Source organism: Lonchura striata, chromosome 1 (genome assembly GCF_046129695.1).
Source record: "Lonchura striata isolate bLonStr1 chromosome 1, bLonStr1.mat, whole genome shotgun sequence".
NCBI lineage: Eukaryota > Metazoa > Chordata > Aves > Passeriformes > Estrildidae > Lonchura > Lonchura striata.
Window position 1 is genome coordinate 115,779,243 of NC_134603.1, and position 15,615 is coordinate 115,794,857.

General features: G+C 35.9%; 1 protein-coding gene across 1 annotated transcript in view; it reads right to left on the reverse strand.

Moving 5' to 3' along the window:
- The window catches only part of STT3B (STT3 oligosaccharyltransferase complex catalytic subunit B), a 50,857-nt gene that overhangs the window by 7,029 nt on the left and 28,213 nt on the right, over positions 1–15,615 (reverse strand). The window contains exons 5-12 of the mRNA XM_021525867.3: positions 14,049–14,148; positions 9,525–9,623; positions 7,862–8,008; positions 5,880–5,928; positions 4,142–4,296; positions 2,267–2,478; positions 1,989–2,176; positions 1,311–1,482 (exon numbers count right to left, since the gene is read on the reverse strand). Of these exons, the coding sequence (XP_021381542.1) occupies positions 1,311–1,482; positions 1,989–2,176; positions 2,267–2,478; positions 4,142–4,296; positions 5,880–5,928; positions 7,862–8,008; positions 9,525–9,623; positions 14,049–14,148 (1,122 nt within the window). The remainder of the gene's footprint in view (positions 1–1,310; positions 1,483–1,988; positions 2,177–2,266; positions 2,479–4,141; positions 4,297–5,879; positions 5,929–7,861; positions 8,009–9,524; positions 9,624–14,048; positions 14,149–15,615) is intronic.

Below are 15,615 nucleotides of genomic sequence, written 5' to 3' on the forward strand. Positions count from 1 at the left end.
GAACTTGACAATGCAGCAGTCACACTTGAGAGAATTCTTTACTGAAAGCCATTATTGCCAGTTGCTGCAACTGTATGTGGTTTCGGCAACACAGATGACTCGGTGCTCAGGCAACACAGATGACTTCCACAGTCTCTATGCACATGATGCACCTTGTCCTGCTAGAAACTGTGATTTTGGATGCAGTATCTGTATTTCTACCTCTTGTAGCAGAGGGAGGCACACAGAGATATCAAAGCTGAGTGCCGATTAAAACACACCAATACTATCAGATCAACAGCCAAATTAGAAGTGCCTCAGAGTACATGGCAATGATGTTGACTGACATTGGACTGATATTAACACCATCAATATCCCAAGCTTGCTTCTAGCTGAATGTGGGTTTCCTGTCCTGTAAAAAGTGTGGACGTGTGATCTCTCTTCCCCCAGTACACATTTTTTTGGGACTCTGCTCAAAGCACTGCTTCGTAATTTGTTGACTTTTTACACTGCTTTTTGGCAGATCTGATCCACAGCTGTACTCACTACTGACCCAAGACAGAAAGAATTCAACAAACTATCCTAATTATCCTAGTTTCTTGAACCCTTCCCCCATTCTGCCCTTGTAGCAAAACATTCTGGGAAGAAATGTGATTGATGACAAGTCATTGCACAGCACAAGTTGCCCAAGGTGGTTCCCTGTAACCACACGCAACACTAACACCCTGCCTTAAGCAGACATACAAAGGTTAAACTTACTCCTCAAAAGTGAAAGAAATTAAAGGTGCAGTCATTCTGTCTACCTATCTGCAAATTTGAGAAGCTAGAATTGCATTATGTCTTCTACAGTTCCATAGCTAGTCATAAATAATCACTTCCTGTGATTTTCCAGATGTCTGAAAATTTGTCTAGTCTTGTTGTCAGTTTTCACATGCCATTCAGAAATCCACTCAGCAGTGACACTGCTGAAATGCAAGGATCCTTACTTTGATAGGCCAGTAATGCAGTGGTACCAGCTGTTACAGGATTAATCCCAAGGGGAATGGTTACCTTAGGTTTTGTCTATCCTCCCCCGAAGAAAAGAAGAGAAACTGAAGTGGAAGTCAAGTTTTAGAAGCTCCAAGTAAACAAAATGAAAACTCTGAAGCAAAATTGATCCCTATACTTGAGTTTTAAGAAATGAAAGAAGTATGTTCCTTCCACGTTTGTGTTTCTCACTCTATGCAATTTCTCCTTAATACCAATCATCCTAAGAGACACTTGCAATTTCATACTGGACTGCAGTATAAACATTCTGGTGTTTGTGCTCCACAGAAAACCGCCGCCCTTACCAAGGCGATGTGGCTGTTGTTCCAAGTGTTGTTATCAACCAGGGTTGTCCTGTTGGCCATTCCTGCTATCTGGTAGCCATAGTCCCACCACGACATCACTCTGGCGTGCTCGTCTGTGTTCTGTCTGAGCCAGTAATAGGCTTCTCTGAAGTCATCCAGGATATTCCGAGTGCTGCAAAACAGTTCATTTTTGATGAAATACAAATACTACCAACAAATTAACTGCACCATGGTAACTCTGGGTTCACAAATAAAGGTTTTCTTAGGAGTTCAGCTCTCTTTGAGGGATTTTGTCACAAGCAGTCATAAGTTTGAACTTTCTGACAGCTGAAGGTCCAGAAGCTGAACTGCTTTTGAAGACATGACTGCTTTTGAAGACATGACTAAATGCATTTCCAGTCAAATATATATTCTTAAATAAGTTTTCCCAGTTCACTCCAAGGCTTTTTTTTTAACCATCATTTTTATTGGCTTTGGGTAGGATTATTTTTATATATATAAATAAATATTTCAGAAATTGTATATTTTTGAAAATTAGAGTATGAATCATTTTTTTATTCGGGTCACAATTCCTTTATATAATAAGGAGTGATTTAAAGAAGGCAAAGCAAATTGCTAACACAATGGCAGTAAAAAAGGCTTTTGCCCTTTAATCACTTCAGACTGTACCTTACTTACCCATCATGGTTATAGGAGGCGAGAACCACGCTGGGGCTGGAGTATGCATTGCTGGTTACCCAGGTACAGTGAACAGCAAACATCATCAACAACATCAGCATCAGCATAGTCACAATGTTTTTGATATTGGGACCCAGTCCTTCTTCTGTTTTTTCCTGCTCAGACACATGTTTCCTCACTTTGCCTGCCTAAACGAACACAAATGTATCTGTTATGACAACTTCTATAATCCTTGACACTGGAACTCAAGCTTTCTAACTCTTGCTTCTTCCCCTCACCTTATCATACAGGTTGCCAGGGTTCCTTTTGTCATCCTCATCACTGCTGTCTTCTATTGGTGGATTTTCCCTCTTCATATCATCACCCAAATAACGCTCAAAGACATTGGAGAAAGCAATTGCTGACAGCATACAGACCACTGGAGTCAAAGTGAGCATCAGGCGGACCATCACTCCAGCAAAGTAAACAGCGCTGATTGCATACAGAGCAACTGCAAGGAAATACATCTGATGGTGACACTTTGAAAATAACACTCACTCTGACTGCACACGTACATGCTCTCCATAAAACTACTTCTGGAAGTGGGTTGAGCATCTGTGTGTATAAAGACTTGAGTGTGCATCTTGCATTTCATTGCTTTTTAATTTACAGACATACGGCTGAATTAACATTTATGCCTCTGAAGCCTCAAACCCGTCCTGAGATTCATCTCAACAACTGTTAACAATAACACAACCCCATTTTCAATATTCATTAGTAATGTGTCAGAAGATACATTATTAGTGAAATTTAATATTATACACCAACAATACTACTGGAATAATAGGTAACTTCATTTGATTAAAAAAGTCGAACAGCTCTAGACCAAACAAGTTATTAGAACTGAAAAAGCAACAGGAAGTGTTACTATTTCATGTAAATATTAAATTTTGATTTAAGTTAGAGGTATCTGTGGACAAATTGGGGGCTTGTCTACATTATAATTCTGCACAGATAAATAACATGATATTACGAGCCCTATTCTGAAATAAGTATTCCTGAGCAGTATTACCTCCACTTTGTCTTCCACAAAACATAAACCAAGATTTTCAGAATACTACAAAACATTAAGAACACATTATTAAAAACCCCAAACAATCCTGTATACACTGACTGGGAATATCCAACAGTGGTTTCATTGTGGTAGACTCATCTGCTACAGTTTAAAAATATCCTCTTGTGAAAGACTTGCCACAGAGATCAAGAGACACTGATTTACCAGATTACATCATGTAAGTATTTTCTACATTGTGGTGAGGCAGTTTGGCTCTCCATCCTCACTCATAGGTGTCTTTATGCTGTGTTAAATGGAAGGTACAGCCTTCAGTAGGAGCCTGAAAGCAAGCTGCCCAGCACTGGACTTGACAAACATTCCTTGTAAACATTCCTACAGCCCACACATGTCTTAGGTAGCCTAAGAGGCAGCTGTATTAGCCTGGAGCCTCCTGTCTCTGTAAAAGTCCAAGACCTGAGTGATCTTCACTCCTCCATATGCATTACAACTGCTTACAAGCCTCATTCAAAATCAGAAGCTGGCTGTCACAATACAGCTTTGCACAAAAACAAAAAAGTTGTCACTGACACAGGGAGATCCCACACTTCCATTTGGGCTTGTGCCTTATCTAGCACTTGTTCCAAAGCAAGAGATTCTGTTCACTAAAATAGCAGAAACCCTGAAAAGAAAAGGCATTTTGAATAATTTGTGATGGGATGACTGCAAGATGCCCAAAGGGACCCTGCCTTTACACAGAGCTGTTCTCCTGGCTGACCAGTTCTGTGGAATCATATCCCACTAGAGCATGCAACTCCAGCTGACCAGTTCTGTGGAATCGTATCCCACTAGAGCGTGCAACTCCAGCTGCAGAACTGACAACAAATGACTGCATCCCACCTCCTGGGACTACACTCCATCACCATTTTAGCAACCTCTGCACCTTTATAAACTCTTTTAAAGACTGCTGGGTGCAGGCAACTCTTAATAATCATCTTTAAACACACCACTTTTAAACAATATTTTACAACAAGCCACATATCAGCTTTGAGCAAACAAAACCAAAGTAAAATTAAACTGAAGGCAAACTTTTTCAAAATAATTTAAAAATATTTTCTCTTACCAAAGACTCTTTCATCATTGATGTTTTTGATACAGAACCACAGCCCTGCTGGGAAAGTACACACGAGAATATGCAGATCAAAAAAGAAGGAAACCCATGTTGTAGGCTGATGCTCAGACACAGAGGCAATGATCGGGATGTGAATTTTCGCATACCTTTTTTAAAAAAAATTCAGTTCAAATTATTTTGAAAAGATAAAATTATTAAAACCTGTAAACATTAGGAATTCTGAAATTCATCTCAAAGGAAGCATTTCAATTTTAAATGGAAATTGCCCTAATCAGCAGAAATCTGATTAAATTCTTATACCAAAGAAGTCCCCAGGCCTTACTGTATCTAGGAAGCATTTAGTGTATAGTTACTTAAAACAACAATTATTTTCATACTAATTAAGAAAATTAAAATGATAGATGTTTAATTTGTTAATGGCTAAATATGAAGCCAAATTAACCAAAATGGAAACACATAGCTATGGAAGCACCTTTACTATGTTTTTGAAGAGAATCATCAATGCCAGTAGAACTCATAAATTTTCAACATTGTATTTCAAAACCTCTACACAGAATATCTTCATTTTTCTAGTAACAAAAATTGTAGTATTAAATACCAGATCAGTTACTGATGCACCCACACTCTTTTAGATGCTGAAAAAAACAGGCCTTGTCTACACTTGGAAACACATGTCATCTAAACAACATGTCAAACACTCAGTGCAGACAAGGACAAAACTGTGCTCTACATTAGAGACAACTATACATATGGACCTAATCTAGGGTGCTACCATGATTGAATGGTGAGGTATCAAACATATGTCCTTTTCTTCACTGAGAATCTACTTCTCATTCAAAACTGTATTGTGTGTTTTAACACAATATGTTTTTCTAATGTAGACAAGCCCTCAAAAGTTTAATGTTTTGTATATACATATATATATGCGTGTGTGTATATATATATATATATATAGACAGGCAAAGAACAAAATCTATATATTGAGGCTTCTTTACTAAAATTTGTTCTACTACATTTATTATAGAGCTGGGACAGAATCCTGTATGAGCTGGATTCTGGATGAGCTGAAAAGTCGGAACTACACAAAGTTTGAAATTGTTCTAGCCTTGCTTTAAATATTAAAAAAAATCTAGCAAATTAATTTCACTTTAAAATATTTATGAGAAAAATACTTTCCATTTTATTCCTTTTCTCTGGGTTGGCTAAAGAATCCAACATAGTATTTTCAAAGGTTAACTAAAACAAAATATTAACAAGATTTTTACCTGTGAAAACACACATTAATAAAGCAATTGTTCAGAGCAGACATCTGTATATACAAAACAGATGTATGGACGCAATATAGAGGCAAAATGCAAGATCATATGTGCAACATTTTTGTGATTTCATGCAGTATTGCACAAGGAAAATAGTTAAGACTCTTAATAATTTTTAAATGTGTACTCAAGTGTTGGCACAGCTTTCAGTTATTTCATGCTGACATATACACTACAGTTTCATATAGAAAAATACATATTATATATTCAAAGACTTGCCAAGAAGCAAGAATTTTCAAAGAAGAATTAGTGAAGTGGTTGTAAAGACCATGAAACAGCTACTACAAACACTCTCTTTAGATAACTGATTCTCCTTGACTGAAATACTAAATGGATTTGGGGATGAGGAGAGGAAATTATTATTAGTTTTCAGTAAAATGCTACCAATATCTAAATCTTATATCCTTACTTACCCCGTGTCCCACAGCGAATAAAATCTGCCACTCCAAGGAGCAATATAACCTGAAAAAGAGGAGGAGGAAGAAAAACCATTTTGCTGCCTAGGTTTTTAAATGAAATAATTTTTCCACTCCCTCAAGTTATAACACAAACCCAAAGAAATTTTCATTGAACTTGTAATATATGTGAACCATACCTACTGCATTAGTCAGGCTATAATATCTACCAGCCATGAAGAAAGCTGGTTTTAGAACACACTTACAGGATCACATTGTACTTGTTAAGTACAATCTGAGTATCAAGACATGCACACTTCCAAAAGTCAAAGCAATGCAATACTAAATATTTCTCAAATAATATGACAGACAGCAAACTATACTCTGTGAAGGAGTATGAGAAAAAGAAAACATAATTGATAAAGTATTTCATTTTTCTGAGATGTCAGAGCAGGAAACTGGGAACACTTAATTGCCCAAACACAAACACTAGATGAAATGCTGGTTTCCTTTTATTTATCTTCTGGTGAATCTACTTGTGGCATGGAACATAAAAGCTGCTATTAGACATGCTGATAAGCTTTACATGTTATTTGATAAAATAAGGTTTTTAGGTAAGTTGAATATGATGAGATGAAAATAAACACTATAATTATTACATGAAAGAGAAAAATTATTATTAAAAGTTTTTAGATGATTCATAAATTTTTATTTCCACTTTCATTGCAATTGTTTCAGCTCCTCCTGAAGACAGATACAGACAAGGAGTAATAAGAGAAGGTTAAATCCTTTCATTATTACCCAAGTTTTTGTGTGTGACTCAGTAAGCCTTCCCTCTATCTTATATTCAAAATTAGTATAATCTGACTGAAGTGTTAGTTTAGTATCTAATTTAAACATTTAAATATTGTGGTTAATGTTCTAATACATGACATATTTTTCCCTTCAGATGAAAAGATTGTCTTCAGATGAAAAGATTGCTTCCAATCTACAATGTGCAGATGAAAAAGGAGCTGTCAGCACTCTCTGGAGGTAGACAGCTGAGGATGCTGGAAGCCTAGGTCAACATGAGAGCTACCCACCATCCTCACCTGGGTGATGAGGGTGCTTGGGAACTATTGCTATAAAAGAGGAGCTACTGCTGCACCTCTAGGCAAGGCAGAAAGTTACATGGGGGAACCTACAGGGCAGTAACCTGAGCTGCTGAAAAACCATGGAACACAGCTGCCTGAAATGCATTGATGAATGTTTTCTTCATTGCTCATTAATAGCTGAAGAAGAATGGACAGGACAAATGGGCCATTTGAGTGGTTGGAAACTGGCTGTCCCAAGAAGCTCAAGGTAGTACACAATGGATCGGGGTCCAGCTGCTGGTTCATAGAAAGTAAAAATATCTCAGAGGCCAAAAGGAACTGTGCTAAATTGAAAAGAATGGCTAACATGCCTTGTGGCAGGCAGGATTTCAGTCCAAAACCTGAAGCTCATTCTTCCAGATACTGGGATAAAGGGTCCAAATGTGGGCATCCTCATCTACAAGAGGAGTATTAAGAAAATCTAGAGAGATCAGAGCATTGTGAGGTCGTTCAGGAGCCCAGATCTCACAGCCTGTCAGAAGCTGAGGGAACAAGGCCTGTTCCAGTTGATGAAGCAGGGATACTGATCAGTGAATTTCAGAAGATGAAATCAACACTTCCCAAGAACTGCAACTGAATACATATTTTGCTGCATGCTGAGATTAGAAGCCAATTTTTGTTTTGATATGCCAGTCTGAAAACCTTGCTAATTTACACATGGAAAAGCAAATCAAATAACCATGCTTTAGAAAACTTTGAAACAAACAGAGATGCTAAGAATTCTTTTGGAATTATGATACCATAAGTAACAAAAATGAAACTACTACTAAATAGTCCAAAATGTTGAAACAACTACTTTAGGCTAAACCAAATGTTGATCATCTGGCTTACAAGCTGTAAAGGTAAATGAGTTTCACATTTATTTACCTGTGTATGTCAAATAGATGACACTCAGGAATACAGTACCAGCAGCTAGTGAGACGCCCAAGAAAAACAATGTCTGAAATTCTTGCTTTGTTAATCTGTCTCTCAGATACTGCAGAAATGCATAAGCCTGCAGCAGTGCAAAAACACCTATGGAAAGAGGAAAGTTTTTGTTTAAATACTCAAGAGCAGTACAGCTGTTACAGCAACCAGCATATTTGCCTATATTTGAATTGGAAAAATAAGCAAAAAGTAACACCCTAACATCTAGAAACTAGTATAACATCACTTTCTGACAAATAACCTTTAATACTTAACAGGGATGACACTTGCAAAACCAGAAACTTCCAATGAGATAAAATATTCTAAAGGAGAGAATCACCTGAAAAGCAGATTGCATTGATTATGACAGGAATACAGGTTAACTTACCTAGCTAGACGTGGTGAAAAATTAAGAGACAGATTTCAGGCAACACACAGTGCTAATACATAAATATATGCAAACTAAGCTACTGAATAAAACAGGAGGAATTACTGAAAGAGAAAACCAAACCAAGTAAGCATTATATCAACTGAATTATATAAAGTTAGCATTGAAACACCAGAATTCACTGGTGAAGCACCTGACACACTCAAAAAGGCTGTTCAGAGTTTAACATTAAACCCAGAAATTGGACATGGTATTTCAGTTATTATTAATTTCATGGTCTATACTCAGATCAATCCACTGATGAATCCTTTCAAAAGTAAAAATTCAATGCTGGCTGGCAGAGGAATAAAATAAAAGAAAAGTGTATAATCTTTCTTCAAATTAACAAAGAATTTGAGGTACACAGTGAAATTTACTAGTTCTGAACTCCTACAGAAAGACAAAAATTCTATTCACTAAATAAATGTAAAAAATCTTCAGAACCTGAATCTGGCTTGGTAATTTTTTTCTTTTCCATTATATTCAGATTGTTTCAAGTCTCCTTTTTGAAGGCATTTTTGTGTTAAATTTTAATGATGGTCCCATCACTGTCCCAAATACATTCTGGTAAGTAACTAAACGTAAGAAAAAAACCTGGGGAATCTAACAAACTGAATTATATCATACAAACAATGCATATAATTAAACTCACTGTTAGCAGAGGTTATTGCTGTCAAGAAATCAAGATGTCTGACTGCCAACAACTACAAAAAATCAACTTAAAGAAATAAAAAAAAAAAACTCCAAACAAGATTGAAATCGATTATTTAAAAATCATCCTCCTGATTAGTAATTTAAGTAATTTGTATTTAAAAATTTGAAAAATTACAGAAGACTACCAAGTCTAAAACCAAATTGCTCGGTAAAAACTGTGTTACCAATGTTTATATTGTACAATGTGTGCATGCCACATTATATTGCAAACCAGCAGAGATTATCAATGTGTAAAGTAAGTACTTGTCAGAATGCTAATTGATCCAGTGTTCTGAAAGCATTTTACCTCCATTAACTCACACAAAAGAGGATAATGTGTAAATTGGAAAGAAAACTTCCCAACAGACACTAAATTGTACCTCTTTCTTTAGCAATTTGCTTTGTTAGCCTGTGGTTTTTTTAATACAAGGAAACAAAGCTGCAAGTGTTTCAGGTTTTCCTGTGTTAGGAAGGCTGTTGGATGCAGAAGTTTCATTTTCTTACCTGCAGCTGCCATGTGTTCACTTGTTCTAATTGGCTGAAATCCCACAAAAGGTATCTGCATTGATAATATTAACCCCACAATGTAGAAAGTGCTATATGCTAGGAGAGAAAAATGTGAGGAGAGGGGAAGAGAAAGATGGGAACAAAATTAATACACATTTGAAAAAGCATTGTCTTCATCTTCAAAGAGAAGTCCATCTTCTCCCCTAACTTCACTGACACCAGAACAGAAGTCTACTGTGCTAAATATTTCAGCCGTCCTAATTACTTTTCTCCTTCATTGACTAGAATAAAGCTGTCCATTGCAATCAATCTTAGCGGATGTAGCAGAGTACTGTTCTTTCTAATTGCACTGTTTTATCTCCTCCTAGGAAAATAAGCCATTTACCTAAGATTCTCTAGCTTGAAAAAGGTTTTCACTTCCCATCTTGGTTTTGAGAATCATGGGTAGAAAGAGCTCTCAAATAACAAGTGACATAGGAAGCTTTCTATATGAGGAGAAATTGAAGGGACCAGACGTCAAAAAAGCAAAACATTTAAGATTCCACTACTTTAGAAAATGCAAACAGGCACTATTGGTCTTTATTTAACACAAGAGCAGAGGGAATGCAAGAAACATAAAAACAGAATTAAAAATTAATATTAAGCATATGTATTGCCAATCTGTATCAACCCTGGGGATTTATAACCCCCAGAAAATAGAGGCCAAGAGCATAATTAATTACTATTATTAATATGAATGCTTATTGTATATACATTAACATTCATTTACTTTATTTTGAAAGGGGTTTTGGTCCTCAATATTACAGGGTGAAGAAGAGATGGAAGGGGAAGATAAAAATACCAAATCTGAAAAGCCACGAGGCTGATTGCATTTGAAGCAACCAGCCAACCTAAAGTCCAAATGAAGTTCTGTTCCTTCGGTGGAAAACAGCAATAATCCACCTCTCAGATTTTTAAACTCCTACAAATCCTGGCTATAGATAACCTGTTCTCATAGAGTCCTTTACGAACCTCCATGAGATCAGTTCTGAGGAGTGCATCACTGAGCAGTGGTGTAATTTCCATAGCACCTATGTGGTCTTGCTGAGGGATTATGCTCCCAGGGCACTGTCTGAGGTCCAAACCAGTCAGAAGTGATGGTTTCCCCTTTCAAGCACCTGTATTGCACAGCTTGGCCTAGCTACTCACCTATGCCCTAGTAAGTGAATGAAATGCATTTTTCCTGTAGGAAGCTCAACTTTTGAAGAATTCACTACAACATAAATCATTTACTGTACCATGCAACTGTTACAACACTGCCATCCTGTGGAACTTCAATGGTTGGCATAAATCACTACATTTCACATTTGTTAGACCACTGTATATCGTAATTTTTAAGCCCAGTCCTGCAACTGCTACACTTGCTATATGCACTGCCCACCCCCACCACAATCCCTTATTCCCACTTCTTTCAAAAAGCTACACAGTGCTTGGTACTGAAAAGATTTTTTAAAAAGGTAATTTACACAACATGACAATTTTTCTAGGAACTTAGAAACATCAGGATAATATATTACCATAAGCTTTTCATGTTCTATTATATTCTACAGTTTGCACAGTCTTTGCAAAACCAAGAAGTTAATTTTGATTCCTGCATGCTGTCCTTAGGGTTATAACTTTGACCAACTCCACAACAAAACTATTCTGACCTACTGTGCATAGTTATTTTAGAAAGAATTTAATCTGCAGTACACCACACAAACACAGGAAAGACCTACTGAAAAGCTTCTCCAGAGTGTATAATCATATACAGGCCACATACTTTCAATTAATGGATTACACTCACCAGAAATAAACATTCAATCTGAAATCTTAGAATACTCAAGTAGTTGATACAAATATATGCCTGTTCACTGTTTTAATGATAAAATCCAAGAGATATAACATGAAATTATTGAAATTAAGTTTTAAATTCTGGAAGATCCTCATGTGTTTTATTAAATATTCTTATAATTATGCAGAACCTTAAAAAATTGTATGAAAAACTATAAAATTGAAGTATGAAAATATAACATAAATTTATACCCTTCCAAGTGTAAAATCATTTATTTTCTAAACATATGAGATAATAAAAATAAAAACCAATAATAAAAAATCATATCAATGGTTGCTATATCTGAATAAAGAGGTTATTCAGCTCTCTGTTAATACACTGGAATTGTGCGCACTTGTTCATAATGATTAAACTAGAGGATCTGAATGAAAGGCACTGGCCTTTGTCAAGATGAAAAAATTAATGCACAGTTTGAGCTTTCAAATGGAGGTAGCATCATCATTATTGATGCCAAATGGGTCAGAAGCTATCTGGCTTGTAAGGTCATCTGCCTTCCAGCCCTAAAATATTTTAAAATTGGCAAACTTCACATTCTGGAAATTTTTACTCATTACATGAATCTGAATTAGATTCCCAGATATATAACTCATGTCCCATTAACCTTTTCTTTGGTGCATGAGCATTCTTATGAGAAATATATACTAGGAAATCACCACCATTTAAAAAAAATTTGGGTTTGCCAAATACTGTTCTCTACATTTATGTTAAGTTGGATTAAACTTAACACAGCCTTCATAAAATGGCTCATGCTAGCTTGAAATAAATTTAAACAACTGATCTAGAAATCAAAACCCCCACAATTCTCCATAACAGTAAAAAGAATGTAGATTTTACTAGCTATTGTCAGCTGACAATATTTTCAAAAGTTTTAGCTACACATGGTAAGTTTTTTAAGAATTATAAGACTGCTGCAGGCACAGTAGAAATTGCAACAGAAACTCCCCAAATATCTTTATTCTCCCTGCCTCAAGGAGCTTTTGTAAACTCTTCTCCCTATCTGAATAGTTTGGAGGTGAAGCACACTCAAATCTCCTCTCAGAAGTGCTTGAACATTCTTACCTGTTTACAAAAACATCCTGTTAAACAAACCTAGAAATGACATAGTAATGTGAGATGCACAGACTTCTCTAGAGCTTCCCATGAAAGCTTAAATTAAGACAGCAGTTGCAATGAAACAGCAGAGCACTGATCACATTTTCATTCTGACAACTCCATGGCAGCACATATCCCTCACTGCTGAAGGGTAATAACATCTCAAAACACTGCAGCTATTTGCAAAACAAACATCTGCCAAACCCTTTAATTCCTATGAGAATGCAGTACTATTTTTCCCACATGAGTTCAAAGACTAGTTAATTTAAAGCTGTAAAGGCAAGAGCACTTATTCTTGATTGTTTCTGGCTACCATATTGCTTCAGGATTTTATAATTAGTTGATCTAATTTTCTCTTGCCTAATTCACAGAGATCAGAAAATGAAAATATTAAATAAAACAATTTTAAATTGAAAACAAGATAAATTACTTTCTCCTTAAGTTAGAAAGAAGTAGTTAGTGAAGAAGTTAACTAATACTAACATTAGAAATTAAAGATGGGTTAGAGCTTCTTCTTTCTCTTTTTAAAATTTTAATGAATTTCCAATTCTTAATTACACAGAGTAACAAAGAAGTATGGAAGCAGTATTTATAGATTTGATAACAAAAATTCAAAACCGAACTTGAGTAAATTAGGCAATTCTTGTGCTATAAAATGGTTCACATATATGTATTTAAAGTAATTTCTCTAGCAAGGACTAAAAAAGGCATTAAAATAATAGAAAATACAAAGAAAACAGTATTAAAGTGAGAAATAAAAATATATTTACAAATATGAAATGCTTTGTGATTATGCTTCAGCACACATTATGTTCTCCACCTACCTACGGTAAAGGCTTCACATTAAAAGTGTTCCAGCTAACTTCTAAATCTCTGAATACCTGAACTGCTTACTAATTATTCCATTCACACACCTCCATCATGGCCAACTGATTTTATTGGTAAAGTGTCAGTAAAAACAGTTTACACAGAATTTAAATATCAGGCACCCAGGATCCTTACTCACACATTCCTGAAACTGGAAGGAAGGCTGACCAGTTAATCCAATAAAATTTTAAGGATTCCCATTGAGTGGACAGACTCTTACTGTGCACACCTTTTCTTAGTGATCTAAAACTTACATGGCTGTTTAAAATTTCCTGTGTCTTTATCTGTATGTTTGCATAATTTCTGCTGAATAACTTTCAAAAATACCAACTGTTTTATATACTTGGAAAAGAAAAAATATTAAAAATTACTAAAGGCACATGCAATGTATATTTACAATATATTAATAGGGTTCTTTTACATCAAACCACCCATTTTTCTTTCCCATGCACTAGAAATGAAAAAATTAATTAGCAGCAACATACACAAAATTTTGGAAGTGTGAATATGTTTCAACTCCTTATTTCCATGTTGTAGAAAATAACTGACTATAATCAGTAATCAAATCAAAACAACTCAATCTGATATGCAATTACTTAACACCCACTTGATACAAAACACATTGGTACAATAATTTTGCATCTCATGTTTAAGTATTTGGAAATGACTTTGCAATGATCAGAACTTACCAATGTAGACTCTCCTGCTGTACCTCTGCATCAGCAACAGAACAAACACATGCAGTGGAATAAGGTTGATGATGAAAACATAACCACCCCATGCAGAGACCTACAACAAATGGAACAGGAAATCAGATCTGAAAATATCTGCAAATTCTTAGGACAGCCCATGCTGGATTTATAAATCTTGATGGTCTAACAAGAAAATACAAATCCCATCTACACAAGCAGTCAGAACTACAGAACTACTAATACCATCAGAATCCTTCTTACTATATATTATAAAATAAAACAAACCACAACAAAGCCCACATATCAGAGGTGTTTGAAGTGAGCTGATGGATTTCCTAGGCTATCTCCTCCTTCCAAGTCAATCTGGCCATCCTGGCAAACGAGAATGTTATGCTGGAGTTTTTACCCAATGGTGAAGGCTGCAACACATGGCAGTGGTAGGATTTGTAGGGCCATGAGTTGGACTTTGATGTCTTTGTGGGTCCCTTCCGACTCAGGATATCCTATGTTCTCATATAGGATCCAAAACCTTCTTTTGACAAAATTAGCACCATACACTTTTTGCTGAGGACAGGGAACATTATCTCCAGGTAGAGAGGGGAAAGGGAGCGAGGTACACCTCCAGGAGAGAACTCTGGAACCAGAGCAGCCAGACCAGGTTGCAGTGTAAGGAAATAAACAAAAGGAAGAGTATGGATACACATAAAAGCAGGACTGAGCACTGTGGAATGATATACAACAATATTATAGAACTTGCAAACCTGTGGCAACAAGAGCTGTTGAAAAGGACTGCTATGGTGTACTTAGAACTGAAACACTACAGATGTTATTAACAGATCACTGGTTGCTGGTTTAGGTAATGATTTCATGAGCTATCATTACAATGTGTTATCTAAATTTCTAACATATTTAGAAGGGCTCATATTGACAATCTGTATTTTACATGTCCTGTGGTCATATTACAGTCTAGACTTCTCCCATATGTACCATGCCTACCCTGGATCTTCATTTTTAGCATGCAGTAGCTAATGTGGTTTTCACTTTAATTGTACTTTAGGGTTTAGATTCATGTAGCTATTTTTAAAGCCCTAGAATCTAAAAAGAAACCCAAATTACTATGTTCTATAGAACAATTCTAAAAAATCCATGAGGCCAAGTTCACTGTGTTTTGACTCTAATACTACAAACCCCAGCATTTCAAAATTTATGGTAAGCAATTCAGACTATGTGAAACAAGTATAATAAAATAATCTAGGTTTTCTAGTAACTAATTTCAGATTAACAAAATCCTATTGCCTAATTACTTGTATGAAGTATCATGGTTTACACAGGTAAGTTTATTTAATGGAGAAAACAATTACCTGAAGACAGGTAAGACAGAACAGAGTTCAAGCATGCCAATAGAACACTGGCACATTTAGGGAAAGGTTTGAATCAAGGAGGTCACAGTTTGCATGGACCAGAGACCCGCATCTCTAATTATCAAAATATGAACTCAAATCTAAGCACTGAAACTTATACTCAAGATGCACTTTGGAGCTTTTCAAACAAAACTGAGGTAAAC